The sequence below is a fragment of the Ornithorhynchus anatinus genome, chromosome 5, assembly GCF_004115215.2.
Source record: "Ornithorhynchus anatinus isolate Pmale09 chromosome 5, mOrnAna1.pri.v4, whole genome shotgun sequence".
In the NCBI taxonomy this organism is placed as follows: Eukaryota; Metazoa; Chordata; class Mammalia; order Monotremata; family Ornithorhynchidae; genus Ornithorhynchus; species Ornithorhynchus anatinus.
In genome coordinates this window covers 109,554,121-109,572,651 of record NC_041732.1, presented here as the reverse complement: position 1 = coordinate 109,572,651, position 18,531 = coordinate 109,554,121, and the positions used below count along the sequence as shown (strand labels likewise).

The 18,531-nt window shown below is 49.8% G+C and overlaps 2 protein-coding genes across 4 annotated transcripts in view; one reads left to right on the top strand and one right to left on the bottom strand.

Moving 5' to 3' along the window:
• KCTD9 (potassium channel tetramerization domain containing 9) overlaps window positions 1-16,337 on the bottom strand; it is a 29,036-nt gene extending 12,699 nt beyond the window's left edge. The window contains exons 1-3 of the mRNA XM_029066063.1: window positions 16,274-16,337; window positions 3,611-3,732; window positions 742-785 (exon numbers count right to left, since the gene is read on the bottom strand). Coding sequence (XP_028921896.1) covers window positions 742-785; window positions 3,611-3,732; window positions 16,274-16,321 — 214 coding nt within the window. The 5' untranslated portion in view covers window positions 16,322-16,337. The remainder of the gene's footprint in view (window positions 1-741; window positions 786-3,610; window positions 3,733-16,273) is intronic.
• A 650-nt stretch (window positions 16,338-16,987) lies between these two features.
• Window positions 16,988-18,531, top strand: part of CDCA2 (cell division cycle associated 2) — a 44,665-nt gene continuing 43,121 nt past the window's right edge. Inside the window, exon 1 of one of the 3 annotated variants that reach the window (XM_029066393.1) lies at window positions 16,988-17,057. In XM_029066393.1, the coding sequence (XP_028922226.1) occupies window positions 17,003-17,057 (55 nt within the window). In that variant the 5' untranslated portion in view covers window positions 16,988-17,002. The remainder of the gene's footprint in view (window positions 17,058-18,531) is intronic. The other 2 variants (XM_029066392.2, XM_029066391.2) reach the window with 2 other exon arrangements.

The window sequence follows — 18,531 nt, the reverse complement described above, 5'->3', positions numbered from 1 at the left end:
TCTTCACTAGAGGACAACCATCCGATTCACTTCTTCCTAGAACCCTTTGCTTCTTCTGTCAGAGGCAGAGATCCTGACTTGGATGGACCTGAGATCTGATTTATGAAATCCAAAGGAAGAAGGCTACTACCCTTCTCTTTATCTTTGCTTCTCTTCTCCCATCTCTTTACCATTGAAGAGATGGGAAAACAAGAACAAAGAGTTCAATGCAAACTTAAGTTTCTGTAACTCGCTAAATGATACTAAAACTTCTCATATTTCATTCCAAGAATTCTTCTTTCTTTTTTAGTAACTGTATTTCACTTGGTTCAGGAATACAAGGGTCTTTCGATGGTTGACTCCTGCCTCTCTGCCCTGTGTCACTTGTTTCCTTTGGAGGAGGATTGTCAGGGAAAACTCAGGTGGGTATAAATGTCTTCCAGTATCTGCTACAATACCGAGGGAAAATATGGGTCATTTGAGTAGAGAAAAAAATAGTTTTGATTGTAGAAAGTTCTTTTTTAACCAAGTGCCTTGTGACCATCCAGGTATTTCAGAAACACGAGTGACCCACTCTCAGCTCAAATAGTCTCTAATTTTGAGGGAAAGGCATCATGAAGAGCCATATACCTGAAGTATTCAGAACCAAGTCCTAGATCAAGAAAGTTATTCATTGTCAACCTTGATCAAAACCCTTGTGTTAAACTTATATTTTCTTTTTATCTTAGGGGAAAAGTTTTTTTTAACTTTTAGCACACTTACCAATAAACGGTTCTCCTTCACAAACAAACAGAACATCATCATCTCTGAAAAATAAAAACAGGTGTCAGCATTGCCATTTATATAGCAATCTGTTTCTTAAAAAGACTGGTATTTGTTAAGGGCTTACTACGTGCCAGATACTGTAGTAAGCAGTGGAGTAGATACACGCTAACTAGGTTGGACACAGTCCATGCCCCAAGTAGGGCTCACAGTCTTGATCCCTGTTTTACAGGTAAGGGAACGGAGGCACAGAGACGTCAAGTGACTGGTCCAAGGTCACACAGCAGACATATGGTGGATCTAGGATTATAACCCATGTCCTCTGACTCCCAGGCCTATGTTCTTTCCACTAGGCCACAGCACTCCTCTTTTTGCATAGTGCTTTATAGTCCTAACTCCTTTATTGCCATTGTTCTTGTCTGTCTCCCCCGATTAGACCGTAAACCCGTCGAACGGCAGGGACTGTCTCTATCTGTTGCCAACTTGTTCATTCCAAGCGCTTAGTACAGTGCTCTGCATATAGTAAGCGCTCAATAAATACTATTGAATGAATGAATGAACTCCTCAGAATTGGGAAGCAGCATGGCTTAGTGTATAGAGCACGGGCCTGGGAGTCAGAAGATCATGGGTTCTAATCCCAGCTCTGCCACTTGTCTGCTATGTGGCCTTGGACAAGTCACTTACGTTCTCTGTGCCTCAGTTACCTCATCTGTATAACGGGGATTAAGACTATGAGCCCCATATGGGACAGGGACTGTGTCCAACCTGATTTGCTTGTATCCACCCCAGTGCCTGGCACATAGTAAGCGCTTAATTAATACCATCATTGTTATAACTGTGTGTTCCAGAATGGTTTAGCTATACCAGTGAGGCTCAAGTAACGTACCCAAAGGTAAGGCAATGAAGCAGTGCTTCATTCAGAACATCCTGTGATGTTCAAGTTTTTTGTCCCTCATTCAGCCCACTGAGCTAAATTGTCCCTTCTTTAGCAGCAGGAATATTAGTATTTGAGCATCATGGGGTCGAATCCCAGCTCTGCCACTTGTCAGCTGTGTGACTTTGGGCAGGCCACTTAACTTCTCTGTGCCTCAGTTACCTCATCTGTAAAATGGGGATCGAGACTGTGAGCCCCAGGTGGGACTACCTGATTACCTTGTATTTACCCCGGTGCTTAGAACAGTGCTTGGCCCATGGTAAGTGCTTAACAAATAGCATAATTATTAATACAATTTAGGATGCTGGGAAATGAATCTGGCAGGAATTTTTTTCTCTTTATTGCTGTACTGTACTTCCCAAGAGCTTAGTACAGTAGTCTGGACACAATAAGTGCTCAATACATACGACTGACTGAATGAATGAATGAAAGCTTGTGGGAGCCTGTGGGAATTTAGGAGAGATTTGAATACGGGGAGAGCTGTGATCAAGTGCTTGGTGTACAGCTCTGTATGCAGTGGATTGATTGGTCTTTCCAATGTAAGGAGCGAGGGACAGCTAGAAGGGTAGCTCAGGAGGAAGAGAGCAAGGTGAGAAGTGGTGGGTGAAGAAAGCAAATATAATTATAATAATAATAATAATTGTGATATTTGTTAAGCGCTTACCATGAGCCAAGCACTGTACTAAGTGCTGGGGTGGATACACGCAAATCGGGTTGGACACAGTCCCTATCCTGCACGGGGCACAGAGTCTTAATCCCCATTTTACAGATGAGGTAACTGAGGCACAGAGAAGTTAAGTGACTTGCCCAAGGCCACACAGCAGACAAGTGGCAGAGCCAGCATTAGAACCCAGGACCTTCTGACTCCTAAGCCCGTGCTCTATCCACTGTGCCATGTATATGTTGGGTGGGGTGAGTGGGCGAAGAGTATGGAGGGCAAATTGTCAGGGACTTTATGCTGATGTGGAGGGAATCAGAATTCCAGCGGAGTATTTTGAGGAGAGGAGTGATGTGGGCCACATTGGTAAGATGATCCTAGTAGCTTTTTCAGTTTCAAGAGTTAGATTTTAAGCTCCTTGACAGTAGGGATCATTTCTACTTACTTCTGTTGTCCTCTCCCAAGTGCTTAGTACAGGGATCTGCACAGAGTAAGCACTCCATAAATACTATTGATTGGAAAAAAAAATCAATTGTATTTATTGAGCACTTACCGTGTGCAGAGTACTGTTCTAAGTGCCTGGGAGAGTACAATACAGCAGAGTTGGTAAAACACACTCCCTGCCCACAACTAATCATTCATTTTGGATTCGCCTTCTCCCCGCTTCAAGGTGCTGAAATATTCCCAGGGAGCTGAATGAAGTCTTCTACTAAACTCTTCCAAGTTTGCTGATAATTATCCTGTGCTCTTCTGATGAAATACAGCTTTCATCTTCTATAACAGGGACTAGGAGACCTAGTGCCTCCCTGACAGGCCTTCATGGAGACAGAGGGGTTTTTCTTTGGTCAGAAAGGAATTTAGGTAGGAGTGCAGCCCAATCAACTATCCCAAGTTAGAATTTAAGAGTCAGCGGAACAAAAAAAGCCTTCCAAAAGCTACATCATAATCCTCCCCAAAGCAGGTGTTGGCTGTAACTTTTGGACCAGCTTGAAAATCATTTTTAGAAAAAATGCCATCATCTCCTTTAACCTCATAGCATAAAACTCCATGTCTAGATAGAACAAAGTGAAGTTGCATACCCAGAGGTTTTATTTCTTTCTGGCCGACAGTGGAAGAAAGATTGAACGCCACACCAAATCAATCCTCCTCCTTCATCGGATCTTTGCGGCAATTCTCCTTTGAGCATTTAATTTATTATCCCTATTCTTAAGTAGCTGTTGGACGGCTGGAGAAACCACAGAGTAGGAACTGGCAGCAATACTGACCAAACAAGTTACCTGATCAAAGCGATATCGTCAATCAAGCCACCTTTTCCATTGTACACACTTGTGGCTTTTATTCCTAGCTTATTGCTGGCTACAGAGAGTAGGTCTGATAGCGTTCCATAAACGGCAACCACCTGAAAAAAGAAAACAGGAAAATGAGCAAAATGGAGACACCCAATATGCAGAAAAATCATTTATCATTACCCCACGAGTTGAATCTCTCCTACTTGAATCAAGTAACGAGTACGACTGAGCAAGTCGCCAGTCTGTAAACAGAATCCATCTGTGTCTTTTGGCTTGGGGCCTTGCCTTTCTTGGCCTCTGCCTCTCGGTCTCATGGGTGCCCGCGGGCTAGGTGTGTGATTCCCTTGGGTACGGGCCCCCAACTCGCCAGGGTGTGGGTTGGTGGGCTCGCACGCCTGCTGTGTCAGGGTTGTCCCCATATGGTTTTCTGTGTTCATGCCTTGTTATGTTTCTCTGAATTTACCCAAACCCTTCCATAACTTAGTGTCGTACGCGGTCTGCAGAGCTTCCAGTAATAATGACATCCGTATGCTCACCACCTGTTGCTGTGTGAAGGAGCTTTTCCTTCTGGTTTGAATCTCCCCCTTACATGTTTCGTGACTCTGAAAACTTCAGTCACACCCCCTTTCAGCCACCTTCTTTCTGGAGCAAAGAGTCGTAATCTCTTCGGTCCCCTCTGCTCACCAAACTGCCCCCTTCTACTTGTCATTTTGGCGGCTCTTCACTCTTCCTTCTCTGAATTGTTCGGTCCTCCCCGAGCCCTGGCAGCCAGAGCCTGGGATTTCCAGGGGGAGGACATAGAGAGGCAGGAAAACTGAGGCAGAACTTCCGGTTTAATTTTCTAAAGCTTTCCTGGTTATTCTTTCCCTGCCTCTCCCCCCGACACGCTCTCAGCCTCCAGCACTGTGTTGGGCTTTCTGGCTGCTGCTGCTGCTATCTATCACATCAGTGTGAGACTGAGGGTATGAGGGTATGGCCACCAAAGATCCTTTTCTGGATCCTGAATGGCAGCTTGTAACTAGAGCTTACATGATTTTGCACCTAAATGCATTTTCTTGCACTGGCTTGGTCATGCACATTGAATCTCTAGACTGTAAGCTCATTGTGGGTACGGAATGTGTTTGTTAACTGCTACACTGTACTCTCCCAAGTGCTTAGCCCAGTGCTTTGCACAAGATAAGGAGTCAATAAATACAATTGAATGAATGTGAATGAATGTCTCCCACTCTTTCTCCCCACTTTGCTCTATGGGGGTCTTCCGGCAGTTGTCACCCCCATCGATAGGGGTGAGCATGGAGATATTTACCATTCCACAAAATCATTTTCCTTTGACCTCATACTGAGCCACAGGGCCTACTCCAGCATTCTTTAGAATGACTTTTCCAGACTGTTTCTTGCTCCGTGCACATAGAGGCAAAGGGGAAAAAGAGCTGGGACAAACCGAGTGTACCCAGCTCAAGTCTGCACTGGCGTTCTTTGTTTGACTTATGCCCTCGGCCAGCCTCCCCAGACCCAGAGACCATTTATACAGCCGATTTAATGGGAGGCTCTACTTGGACAAATGTTAGCTTAAACCTTTACGAGCCAGTAGAATGCTTGGAAAAACACAAGTTTTGGCTACGGCCGGATCTTTCTGATTCGCTTACATTGCACCCCCTGCCCTAGGGCCTCTGGGTTTGGCAGACTTAAGTGTAGTAATGATATTTATTGAATGTCCACTGGGTGCAACGTACCATATTAAGCACTTGGGAAAATACAACAGAAGCATGAGACACATTCCCTGTCCATGAGGACCTTAAAGGAATCCAACAGCTAAGAGTGAGTCCTCCATTAAACTGGCCAGAGGATCACTGACTACAGAAGGTGGGAGGCAGAAAAGATGTAATATTCCCTAAAGCCAATGATACTCTATTAACCCACACTGAAATCCCTTACCTCCCCTAGACCCTGCCCACCCCCCACCCCAACCTGCCCCATTCTAGTATGCCTCTCCCAATCTGCCGGCCACTACTTGGAACGAGGGCATCCATTTGGAATGGCCTCCACCACTTAAACCTGTCTGTGTGACCTTGGGCAAGACACTTGACTTCTCTGTGCCTCAGTTATCTCATCTGTAAAATGGGAATAAATAATAATAATAATAATAATGATGATGGTATTTGTTAAGCACTTTCTATTTACCAAGCACTGTTCTAAGCACTGGGGTAGATATAAGGTTAGCAGGTTGCCCCAGGTGGGGCTCACAGTCTGATCCCCATTTTACAAATGAGGTAACTGAGGCCCAGAGAAGTTAAGTGACTTGTCCAAGGTCACGCAGCTGACAAGTGGCGGAGCTGGTCTTAGAACCCATGACCTCTGACTCCCAAGTCCGAGCTCTTTCCACTAAGCCATGCTGCTTCTCACTAAGCCGAGATAAAGACTGTGAGCCCCATGAGGAACAACCCAATTACCTTGTATATACCCCAGTGCTTAGAACGGTGTTGGCATATAGTAAGCACTTAACAAATACCATTATTATTATCATTATAGCTTTTATTCCGAAGGTGGGTCCGAGTTCCACCACCCCCCTTCCTAACCTGACCAAGCGGTCACATTTTAAAAAAAGGGAAACTGAAAAGACTTGGAAGCCCATCCAGGGCCAGTGCCTTTGGTGACCTGAGACTTCCTGAGAGAAGGGGGCAGCCGGACAGGCTGGAACCCAACGGCTGTGCTTGCGATGGAATGGTAAGTAGCCAGCCACGGCGAGGTGGCCCATCTTCTTATTTCTCGTCATCTCGTTCTCATATTTTGAAGGCGGGGAGGAAGTGGGGGCTGGGGAGCACTGACTTTGAACCTTTCTAGGCTGTAGCTAGCTGGCTGTTTGCTAATGCTCTTGAGGGCTCAGCACAGGGCTCTGTGCCCAGTAAGCGCTCACTGAACACCAATGATTCATTTTATTTAAGGCAATTTTCCAGAAAAGGCATGGTGCGTTTTACAGCAGCGGGAAGAACAAAAGGCCCACGGAATACACAGGTCCCCCCATTTCCAGAACGATAAGCTGTTGAAGAAGTTGCGGTGGCGATAAATGCCACACGTTTAGTAAAAGAATAATTCACTTTGGGCACCCAGGATTCTCCTTGTGACTGACGCCCTAACAAGGAAAGCCATTCCATCCCTAGAACAACTGACACCACCGGTAAGAAAGAATCCTCTGTGTGGTCAGGCCAGTTAGGAGGTATATACTCTGACTGGCAAATTCTTCTTTGAAGCAAAAGTTTTCCTGTTACAGCAGTTGTGGCATGTGAGAGTTCATAAATTCGTGCTTGTTATCAAAGCCCTGAGAGTTCTGACCTGCAAAGTGCGGTGACAAGGGAAAGGAGCTCCAAGGGACTCAGCGGCACACAAGGGTAAAGCAGTCATGCACCAAAGATAATTATAGCATGTGTGTATATATCTTTCTATACAGATATAGACATACATACCTACTTATCTATCTAGATAAGCAGCAAGTTGTAGTGGATAGAGAATGGGCCTGGGAGTCAGAAGGTCACAGGTTCTAATCCCAGCTCTGCCACTTGTCTGCTGTGTGGCCTTGGGCAAGTCACTTCACTGAGCCTCAGTTCTCTCATCTGTAAAATGGGGATTGAGACTGGAGCCCCATGTGGGACAGGAACTGTGTCAACCTCGTTTGTTTGTATCTCCACCCCAGTTGTCCTTCAGAGGAAACACCACTGATGGGAAATTCACCTCTAAGTACATGTGCTCGATAAAGGCCAAGACAGGATGCCATGGCCCAGCCCTTACAGCGGCAATGGCGATCCCTTCCCCTCTCTCCCAGGGCTGGCCCAGGCCAGAGAAAGGTACAACCTCCCAACTCTGGAGACTAGGCTTGCCTGCGCTGCTCCGCACGGCCGTCGCCCTCGCCCCCCTCGAGCTTGCTCGTCATCACCACCCCGGTCAAGGAGATCCTTTTTGGATCTGCAGCTTTTGACCTTACTGGGTTTTTGGTCTGTGGCTTTTTAGTTCATGAAGCCTGGCCAGTCCCAGTCTACACATTCATCTTAATGCATCTTAATTCATCTTAATCTTAATGGGAATTGAGACTGTAAGCCCCACATGGGCCAACCTGATTACCCTGAATCTACCCCAGCACTTACAACTGTACTTGGCACATAGTAAGCACTTAAAAATACCATTATTATTATCTTAAATATGTCTTCGCAGATTATGGGCAGGGTACGTTTTTGCTGATTCTGTTGTATTGTCTCTACCAAGTGCTTAGTACAGTGCTCTGCACATAGTAAGCACTCAATAAACAGCACTGATTGATTATTCAAGTGCTTTGAATTACTTTAGAAGTTAAAATATCCCCCCAGAATGAACCGCTTGGCTTTCTTAGAGAGGCAGCAAGGCCTAGTAGAAAGAGCATGGGTGTGGGCAGCAGGTCACCCACTGCTCTGTGACCTTGGGCAATATCTAAACTTCTCTCGGATTTAGTGTCCTCCGCTGTAAAAGGGGCACAGAACACACTGTGAGTCCTATGAGGGGCAGGGTCCTAGGTCCAATCGAAGCAACGTAGCCTATTTAGACAGGACACGGGTCTGGTAGTCAGAAAGATCTGGCTTCTAATCCACGATCCACACTTGTCTCCTGTGTGGGCTTGGACAAGTCACCTCACTTCTCTCTGCCTCGGCTACCTCCTCCTCTGTAGAATGGGGATTAAGACTGCGAGCCCTGTGTGGGACGGTGACTGTGTCCAACCCAATTATCTTGTATCTGTCCCAGGGTTTACTATAGTGTCTGGCACATAGTAAGCACTCAACAAACACCATTATTATTATTATTATTACCCCTGCATCTGGCACATACTGCTGTTTCATAAATGTTACTATTATCATTATTATTCTGAATGATCGAGAGGCACGTAGCCTTGACTGTGCACTGCGTCGTTTCCCTAGGATGTCTCACTGAAACCCAGTTTTCCTGTAATGTGGGGGTCGCATTCTTGCAGATGTACAGTGCCCCTCCATCCACACGTCCCCTTCTTCCAAAGTCACACTGTGCTATCATGAGGCCAATAGCCAACATGGGAAAAATACGCCCTAATCGTGCCAAGGTAGGATTAACCCACAGTGAAAACTCATTAAGAGGACCACAATCGGTTAATCAGTAATAATAACAATAATAGTAATTGTGGTATTTGTTCAGCGCCTACTGTACGCCAAGCACTGTTTTAAGCACTGAGGTAGATACAAGATAATCAGGTCCTACATGGGACTCACAGAGTAAGTAGGAGGGATCTATCAGTTGAGAGTATTTACTAAGCACCTTCTGGGAGTAGAGCACCTTACTGCAGAAGCAGCGTGGCTCAGTGGAATGAGCCCGGGCTTGGGAGCCAGAGGTCATGGGTTCCAATCCCGGCTCTGCCGCTTGTCAGCTGTGTGACTTTGGGCAAGTCACTTAACTTCTCTGTGCCTCAGTTACCTCATCTGTAAAATGGGGATTAAGACTGTAGCCCCAGGTGGGACCACCCGATCACCTTGTATTTCCTCCAGGGCTAAGAACAGTGTTTCACACATTGTAAGCGTTTAACAAATGTCACCATTATTATTATTACTAAGTAGTTAGTAGAGTACAACAGAGTTAGAAGACACAATTCCGGCCCTCAAGGAGCTAGAGCCTAGGGAGGGAGACAGACATAAGCTCGCTGTGAGCAGGGAATGCGTCTGTTATATTCTTGTGTTGGGACTCTCCCAAATGCTTAGTACAGTGCTCTGCGCACAGTAAGTGCTCAATAAATACAATTGACTGATTGACTGAGAAAGGAGAAATTGATATTTAGGTGTGTAAGTATTTAGGGGGTCAATATGTTTGGGAGTGTTTGGTGGGCGTAAGGGCCTACGTGGTGCAGAAGCAGCATGGCGTAGTGGATAGAGCACAAGCCTGGGAGTCAGTTAATGGGTTCTAATCCCGGTTCCACCACTTGTCTGCTGGGTGACCTTTGGCAAGTCACTTCACTTCTCTGGGCCTCAGTTACCTCATCTATAAAATGGGGATTGAGATTGTGAGCTCCATGTGGCACAGGGGCTGTGTCCAACCTGATTTGCTTGTATCCACCCCAGAGCTTACTACAGTACCTGGCACATAGTAAGCGCTTAACAAATACCACAGTTATTACGTGCTGAATGGTGTTTGGGAGTATACGCCTTTGGGAGAAGAAAAAGAAATCAGGGAAGGCCTCCTGAAGGAAATGGGAAAGGAGTTTCAGGCAGGAGTAAGGGTGGAAGCAAGAAGCTGGAGATAGATGAGATCAAGGCACAGTTGAGTAGGTTAACTTGACAAAAACAAAGAGTGCAACATGGTAAAATGGGAAGCCTAGAAGGTCCCAGGTTGTTATTATTATATTTGTTAAGAGCTTACTATGTGCCAGGCATTGTGCCAAGCGCTGGGGTGGATATAGGCAAATCGGGTTGGACACAGTCCCACATGGGGCTCACAGTTTCGATCCCCAGTTTACACATGAAATAACTGAGGCATGGAGAAGTTAAGTGACTTGCCCAAGGTCACAGAGCAGACATGTAGCAGAGCCAGGATTAGAACCCATGACCCTCTGACTCCCAGGTCCCTGCTCTATCCATTAGGCTATTCTGCTTCTCTTTTCCCTGGCTTGCTCTCCCGTCTGTGTCATCTACGTGCTTGCATCTAAGACCTTTGGACATTTAATATTGGCTCTACCCTAATCTCACAGCACTTAAGCACATATCTTTAAATTGTATATTATAAATTATTTACTTATATTAATACTATTAATGTATGTCTCCCCCATCTAGCCTATTAGTTCACTTTGGGCAAGGAACGAGTCTACCCACTCTGTTGCAGTATACTCTTCCAAGCGTTCGGTTCCTCGCTCTGCATGTAATAAGCGCTCAAAAATATGATTAATTGGGAGAACCAACTATATGCAACTTATAGAAATTGTCACCCAAATCTCAAAAGGCCTTTAGGAGGTCAGTGGTCAATTTTAATCTAGCAGAAAAGAAGCTGCCCCACCAGGGCCTTTGAGGTTGAGTTAAAAAGCCCCTAGTTAATACTTGAGATAACATCCAAAATGGAACTCCTCATCTTCCCACCCACACTCTGTCCTACCCCTAACTTTACTATTTACCACCATCCTCCCTGTCTCACAAGCCTGTAACTTTGGAATTGTCCTCAACTCATCTCTCCGTTCTCTTTTCATTGTATTTGTTAGGCACTTACTGTGTGCTCTGCACCATTCTAAGCGCTGGGGTAGATGCAAAGTCATCAGTTTGGACACAGGCCATATCCCACATGGGGCTCACAGCCTTAATCCTCATTTTACAGTTGAGATAACCGAGGCACAGGAAAGTTAAGGGACTTGCCCAAGGTCACACAACAGACAAGTGGTGGAACGGGGATTAGAACCCAGGTCTTTCTGACTCCAGGCTCGGGTTCTAGCCAATAGGCCATGTTGCTTCACCATTCAAACCATATATTAACAACAATAATAATGTTGTTATTTGTTAAGGGCTTACTAGGTGCAGAGCACTGTTCTAAGCGCTGGGGTAGATACAGGGTAATCAGGTTGTCCCACGTGAGGCTCACAGTTAATCCCCATTTTACAGATGAGGTCACGGAGGCACAGAGAAGTGAAGTGACTTGCCCACAGTCACAGAGCTGACAAGTGGCGGAGGTGGGATTTGAACCCATGACCTCTGACTCCCAAGCCCGGGCTCTTTCCACTGAGCCACGCTGTCTTCAATCTATCTCTGTCTTCTATATTCCATCTGCCTCCACAACCTGTCACTTTGGTGACTTTCTCATCATTCTGCATTTCCCCTGCACTTGGATCTCTACCCTTTGAGCGCTTGATAGGAGCTCCGCCCTCAGCACTTAGGAACATACCTCTAATTTATTCATTTATATGTCTTCTCTTCTAGACCGTAAGCTCCTTATGGACAGGGAACATGATCACCAACTCTGTTGTACTGCACACTCCCGAGCACTGAGAACAGTGCTCTGCGCACAATAAGCGCTCAACAGATACAACTAATTGACCGACTTCTATCTTCACACATCTCTAGACCGTAACCACACTATGGGCAGGGAACGTGCCTGCTAATTCCACTGAACTGTACTCTCCCAAGCGCTTTGTAGAGTGCTCTGCACATAATAAGCACTCAATAAGTACAACTGATTGATTGTTTGAAAGATCATGGGCTTGGTAGTCAGAGGACCAAGGTTCCAATGCTGGCAATGCTACTTATCTGCTGTGTGACTCTGGGCAAGTCCCTCACTTAACTTCTCTGTGCCTCAGTTCCCTCAACTGCAAAATGAGGATTCAATTCCTGCTCTCCCTGCTACTAAGATTGGGAGTTCAATGTGGGACCTGATTCTCTTATATCTATCCCAGTGCTTAATGAGTGCTTGGCACATCGTAAGCATTTAAACACCACAATTATTAGTATTACAATATAGAGTTGGTAGACATGTTCCCTACAAACAGAAACTCCTTACCATCAGCTTTCAAGTACTCAACCGGCTCCCCTGCTCGTAACTAATGCCAACCTAATGCCTCTCTGATCTCCCACCCTCCTGTCTCTCCCTGCTCGTCTACCCTGCACTCCGCTGCCCGGATCATCTTTCTACAGAAAGGCTCTGGGCATGTCACTCCCCTCCTTAAAAACCTCCAGTGGTTGCCTATCAACCTTTGCATGAAACAAAAACTCCTCCCTCTTGGCTTCAAAGCTGTCCATCCCCTTGCCCCCTCCTACCTCACCTCCCTTTTCTCCTTCTACAGCCCAGCCCGCACGCTCCGCTCCTCTGCCGCTCACCTCCTCACGGACTCCCGTTCATGCCTATCCCGCCGTCGACCCCTGGCCCACGTCCTACCGCTGTCCTGGAACGCCCTCCCTCCTCACCTCCGCCAAACTCACTCTTCCCCTCTTCAAAGCCCTACTGAGAGCTCACCTCCTCCGGGAGGCCTTCCCACACGGATCCCTCCCTTTCCCTCTGCCCCTCTTTCTCTCCCCATTCCTCCTACTCCCTCCCTCTGCTCTACCCCCTTCCCCTCCCCACAGCACTTGTGTATATCTGTGTATATTATTTCTCTATTTTATTAATGCTGTGTATATAATCTATGATTCTATTTATTTATCTTGATGGTATTGATGCCCGACTACTTGTTTTGTTTTGCTGTCCGTCTCCCCCTTTTAGACTGTTGGCCTGCTGTTGGGCAGGGATCGTCTCTATCTGTTGCCGAATTGCACGTTCCAAGCGCTCAGTACAGTGCTCTTCACACACTAAGCGCTCAACAAATACGATTGAATGAATGGATGAACCTCCTCACTATACCTTGATCTCATCTACTTCAATGCCAATCCCTTGCTCACGTCCTCCCTCTGCCCTCAAACTCCCTCTCATTTCATATTAGACAGACTGCCACACTTCCCAACTTCAAAGCCTTATTAAAATCACATAGTAATAATGTTGGTATTTGTTAAGCGCTTACTATGTGCCGAGCACTGTTCTAAGCGCTGGGGTAGACATAGGGGAATCAGGTTGTTCCACATGGGGGCTCACAGTCTTAATCCCCATTTTACAGATGAGGTAACTGAGGCCCAGAGAAGTTAAGTGACTTTCCCACAGTCAGCTGACAAGTGGCCGAGCCGGGATTTGAACTCATGACCTCTGACTCCCAAGCCCGTGCTCTTTCCACTGAGTCACGCTGCTTCTCTAGCATCTCCTCCAACAGGCCTTCCCTGAACGGATTCTCATTTCCCCTGGCTGTACTTTCTGTGCCACATTTGCACGTGGAGCTGTACCCTTTGAACAAGTGATAGTCACCCCATCCTCAGTCCCACAGCACTTATGTCCATATCCGTAATTCATTTTAATGTCTGTCTTCCCCTTTAGACTGTAAGTTACTTGTGGGCACGGAACGTGTCTAACAACTCTGATGTAAACTCGCAAGCACTTGGTAAAGCGCTCCGCACAGTACGTGCTCATTAATACCATTATAGGTTAACTGAGCACTTATTAAGTGCCAGGTACTGTACTGAGCATTGGAGGAGATACAAGTTAATTTGGTGGGACACAGCCCCCATCCCTCAGGGGACTCTCAATCCAAACATTTCCTCACTCGGCTTCTCCGTTTTAGTACAACCAGATGCTACCCAGCTGCGTCTACCCACTATCTGAATATTAGAAATTTGTTTTGGACAGGCACAGACCAAACCAACTTCCACCCAAAAAATTCAGTTGAGTAAGCGTTGCTTTCTCCATGGAAACTCATTTTATCACACAGTCTTTTAATACATTTTCTGCCACAGACTCACTCTCTCAAGAGAATTTGAATATTTTCAGCAGGGGTTGCGGGGGGCCAAATCTGGCCTACTGCAACTCTGGAAGAAGTTAGAGTGCTAATCAGCCATCACCCCCCACCTGAGGAACGTAAAATCCCCATTTCCGTAGGTCGGTTCTTTACTAAACGGCCCGAATCCTGACAACAAAATACACCCGAGGCTTGGGCTTGCTGTGCGAAGTAGCTGAGGGAAGAGGAGAAAACGATGTGGGGTGGATCCCTCGCTACGGGGTGGTCTTGCCCACCTCGGAGCTGGTTCCCAGCCACCCATAACCCACTCGATGGAGGCCGGGCAAGCATCGCGGCGGGGGCGTTTTCAGGGACCAGGAGGGAGGGGATGCAAGGGAGGGAGGGGATGCAAGGTTCCCCCTGGGGTGGGGGCATACTCGCCCCGGGGTGATGGACGTGCACCCCCACCTCTCCCACTGGCATTGACTGAGCACCTCCTGGGAGAGACGCAGACAACAGAGTTGAAAGACACGTTCCGTGCCCACAACGCACTTACACTGGGGCCCAAGCCCGGTGCCATCGCCCCCTGCCAGGTCGGCCCGTCTTTGGGGCTGGAGAGCCACCGCCCACCAAGAGGCACCCTAACCAACCCCCCCCCTAGGAGAAGCAGCGTGGCTCAGCGGAAAGAGCATGGGCTTTGGAGTCGGAGGTCATGGGTTCGAATCCCGGCTCTGCCGCTTGTCAGCTGGGTGACTGTGGGCAAGTCACTTCACTTCTCTGTGCCTCAGTGACCTCATCTGGAAAATGGGGATGAAGACTGTGAGCCCCATGTGGGACAACCTGATTCCCCTGTGTCTACCCCAGCGCTTAGAACAGTGCTCTGCACATAGTAAGTGCTTAACAAATACCAGCATTATTATCATTATTATTATTAGCCCCTCGCCCCGACACGACCCCTCCTCCTCCCTGGCGCCTTAGCCCCACGACCCCATGGCCCCTGCAGCCTCTGGCCCCCATCCCCCCCACGACCCCTCTTCCCCAGTAACCCCTTCTCTCCACGTCCCTTCCTCCCTGTAGCCCCCATCCCCCCAGGCCCCCTTCTCCTTTTCAGCTCCTTACCCCCAAGCCCCCCATCTCTCCTCTAGCCCCCGTCCCATCCCCCTCAGGCCCTCTCCTCCCCTGTAGCCCTTTCTCCCCTTCACCCTCGATCCCCCAACTGCCCTGTAACCCTTTCTCCCCAGGCCTCCTCCTCCCCTTTAATAATAATGTTGGTATTTGCTAAGCGCAGAGCCGGGATTGGAACCCATGACCTCTGACGCCAAAGCCCGTGCTCTTTCCACTGAGCCACGCTGCTTCTCTTAATAATGTTGGTATTTGTCAAGCGCTTACTATACACAGAGCACTGTTCTAAGCGCTGGGGGAGATACAGGGTCATCAGGTCGTCTCACGCGAGGCTCCCAGTTAAACCCCATTTGACAGATGAGGGAACTGAGGCCCAGAGAAGTGAAGTGACTCGCCCACAGTCACACAGCTGACAAGTGGCAGAGCCGGGAGTCGAATTCATGACCTCTGATTCCCAAGTCCGGGCTCTTTTTCACTGAGCCACGCTGCTTCTCTTGCCCCTATCTCCAAGACCCCCCCCCCCATCTCCCCTCTAGCCCCGATCCCCCCAAACCTCCTCCTCTTTAGCTCCTTATAATAATAATATTGGCATTTTTTAAGCGCTTACTATGTGCAGAGCACTGTTCTAAGCGCTGGGGGAGATAAGGGGTCACTCCTTCCTCCAATAGTATTTATTGAGCGCTTACTAGGGGCAGAGGCGCTTGGAAGGGCCAAATCGGTCATCGGGTTGTCCCTCGTGAAGGCTCCCAGTCTTCATCCCCCTTTTCCAGCTGAGGCCCCTGAGAAGCAGCGTGGCTCAGTGGCAAGAGCCCGGGCTTGGGAGTCGGAGGTCACGAGTTCGACTCCCGGCTCTGCCCCTTGTCCGCTGGGTGACTGTGGGCGAGTCGCTTCCCTTGTCTGGGCCTCAGTTCCCTCATCTGCCAAATGGGGAGGAACGGGGAGGCTCCCGTGGGGCCACCTGATGACCCCGGATCTCCCCCAGCACTTAGAACAGCGCTGGGCACAGAGTAAGCGCTGAACAAATACCGCCATTATTATGACTGTGAAGTGAAGTGACTTGCCCACGGTCACCCGGCAGAGGCGGGGATGGGAACCCATGACCTCCGACTCTCCAGGCCGGGCTCTTGCCCCCGAGCCCCGCTGCTGCTTCTGCTCCAGGCCCCTCCTGCCTTTCAGGTCCTTCTCCGCAAGCCCCGTTGCCCTGCCCCGCGCTGGCTCACCTTGCCGTTCTTGGGGCTGCCATTAAGGAAGAGCGTGACCCGCCTCATCGCGCCGCCGCCGCCAGCGCCGCCGCCGCCGCCGCCCCCCCAACCCCTCCCTCCCTCCCGCCCCCCACCCGGAACCCGGCCTCGCCGCGGCCCTCACCCTTCCCCGCCCCCCTCCCGGCCTCCCCCCCACCCTCCCCCTACCCTCCCCCCCCTCCCCGCTCCCGCCGGCTTGATCGACGGCCGCCCCGACCAATGGCCGCCGGCCCGGCCCGCGCCGGGACCCATGGCCGCCGGGAGAGGGCGGGGCTCGCGCGGGGGGCGGGGCCGATGGCGCGGCCGTAGGAGGGGCTCATTTGCATGGAGGAGAGGCGGGCGAGGGCCGGCGATCGGGCCCGCTGATTGGGCGTCGGCGGGCGCGTGTCTCGGCGCCGATTGGCCGGCGGGCTGCATTTCGAAGTTCGCCGCGGCCCTCCCGCGCGACGCGTCGAGCCGCGTCGCTCCGCCCGCGGAGGAGAAAGTAGTCCCTGCCCGGCCGGGGCCGGCGTGACCCCCCCACCCCGACCCCGGGGGACCCCCCCCCCACCCCGGCCGGGCTCCGGGGGAGGAGGAGGAGGAGGCGGGGGGCCCCGGGGCAGGGGCGCGCGGGGCTCCGGACCGACGGACGAGGCCGAGGACGAGGCGGCGGAAGCAGCAAAAGGAGGAGCACGTGGTACGAGGGGGCGGGGCCGGCGGGCCGTTTGAATGGGAAGGCGGCGGGGCCGCAGCCGCCTCGGGAGCCCCCACGGACGCTCAAACGGTAAGAATCGCCACGATGGTGGTCTCTCTTAAGCGCCCGGGGAACCCTCGATTCGACCGTCAGCCCGTCGAAGGACTTGCAGCCAGAGGTCGTGGGTTCGAATCCCGTCAGCTGTGTGGCTGTGGGCAAGCCACTGCTCGGGGCCTCGGTGACCTCATCTGCGGAATGGGGATGCAGACTGTGAGCCTCCCGTGGGACCACCTGAGGACCCTGGATCTCCCCCAGCGCTTAGGACGGTGCTCTGCACAGAGTCAGCGCTTAACAAATACCAACATTAAAGGGCAGGGACTGTCTCTATTTGTTGCCGACTTGTCCATTCCAAGACCAGAGTCAGCGCTCCATAAATACTATTGAATGAAGGAATGGAAGACGCCCCTGCCCCCCTTCCCTTCAGCTAAGCCCCCTCCTCTCCTCTCCTCCCCTCCCCTCCGCACTTAGGCCTGTTTGTATAGATTATTTATTCCCCTATTTCTCCTCTACATGACGCGTGCATCTCCTTCATTCTCTTGACCTTGATGATGTTGTCTTGTTTTTGTCCGTCCGCCTCCCCCCTTTTAGGCCGTGAGCCCGTCATCGGGCCGGGATGGTCTCTCTCTGTCGCCCAATTGTCGGTGCCAAGCGCTTAGTCGAGTGCTCTGCACAGAGTAAGCGCTCGATAAATACTGTTGAATAAATGAATGAATGATGAATGAATGCAAGTCAGAGGTGGTGCATTCACTCATTCGTTCGTTCAGTTGGAACGTCTACTTGGTTCGGCCGCCCGGCTCATCTTCCTGCAGGAAGGCTCTGGGCCTGTCACTCCCCTCCTTACAAACCTGCAGTGGTTGCCTGTCGACCTGTGCATCAAACAAAAACTCCTCCCTCTTGGCATCAAAGCTGTCCATCCCCTTGCCCCCCTCCTACCTCACCTCCCTTTTCTCTTTCTACTGCCCACCCTGCACCCTCCGCTCCTCTGCCGCTCACCTCCCTGTCTCCTGTTCTCGCCTATCCCACCGTCGACCCCCGGGCCACGTCCTCCCGCTGTCCCGGAACGCCCTCCCTCCTCACCTCCGCCAAACTACCTCTCTTCCCCTCTTCAAAGCCCTGCTGAGAGCTCACCTCCTCCAGGAGGCCTTCCCACACTGAGCTTCCCCTTTTCCCTCTGCTCCTCCCCCTCTCCCCAGTCCCCCTTCTCCCTCCCTCTGCTCTTCCCCCTTCCCCTCCCCACAGCACTTGTGTATATTTGTATATATTATTTTTCCTCTGTGAATGATGTGTATATATCTATGACTCAATTTACCTTGGTGGTATTGATGCCTGACTACTGCTTTTGTTGTCTGTCTCCCCCTTTTAGATTGTGAGCCCGCTGTTGGGCAGGGATTGTCTCTATCTGCTGCCGAATTGTACATTCCAAGCGCTTAGTACAGTGCTGTGCACACAGTAAGTGCTCCATAAATGCGATTGAATGAAGGAATGAATGAATGGCCCCCTGGCG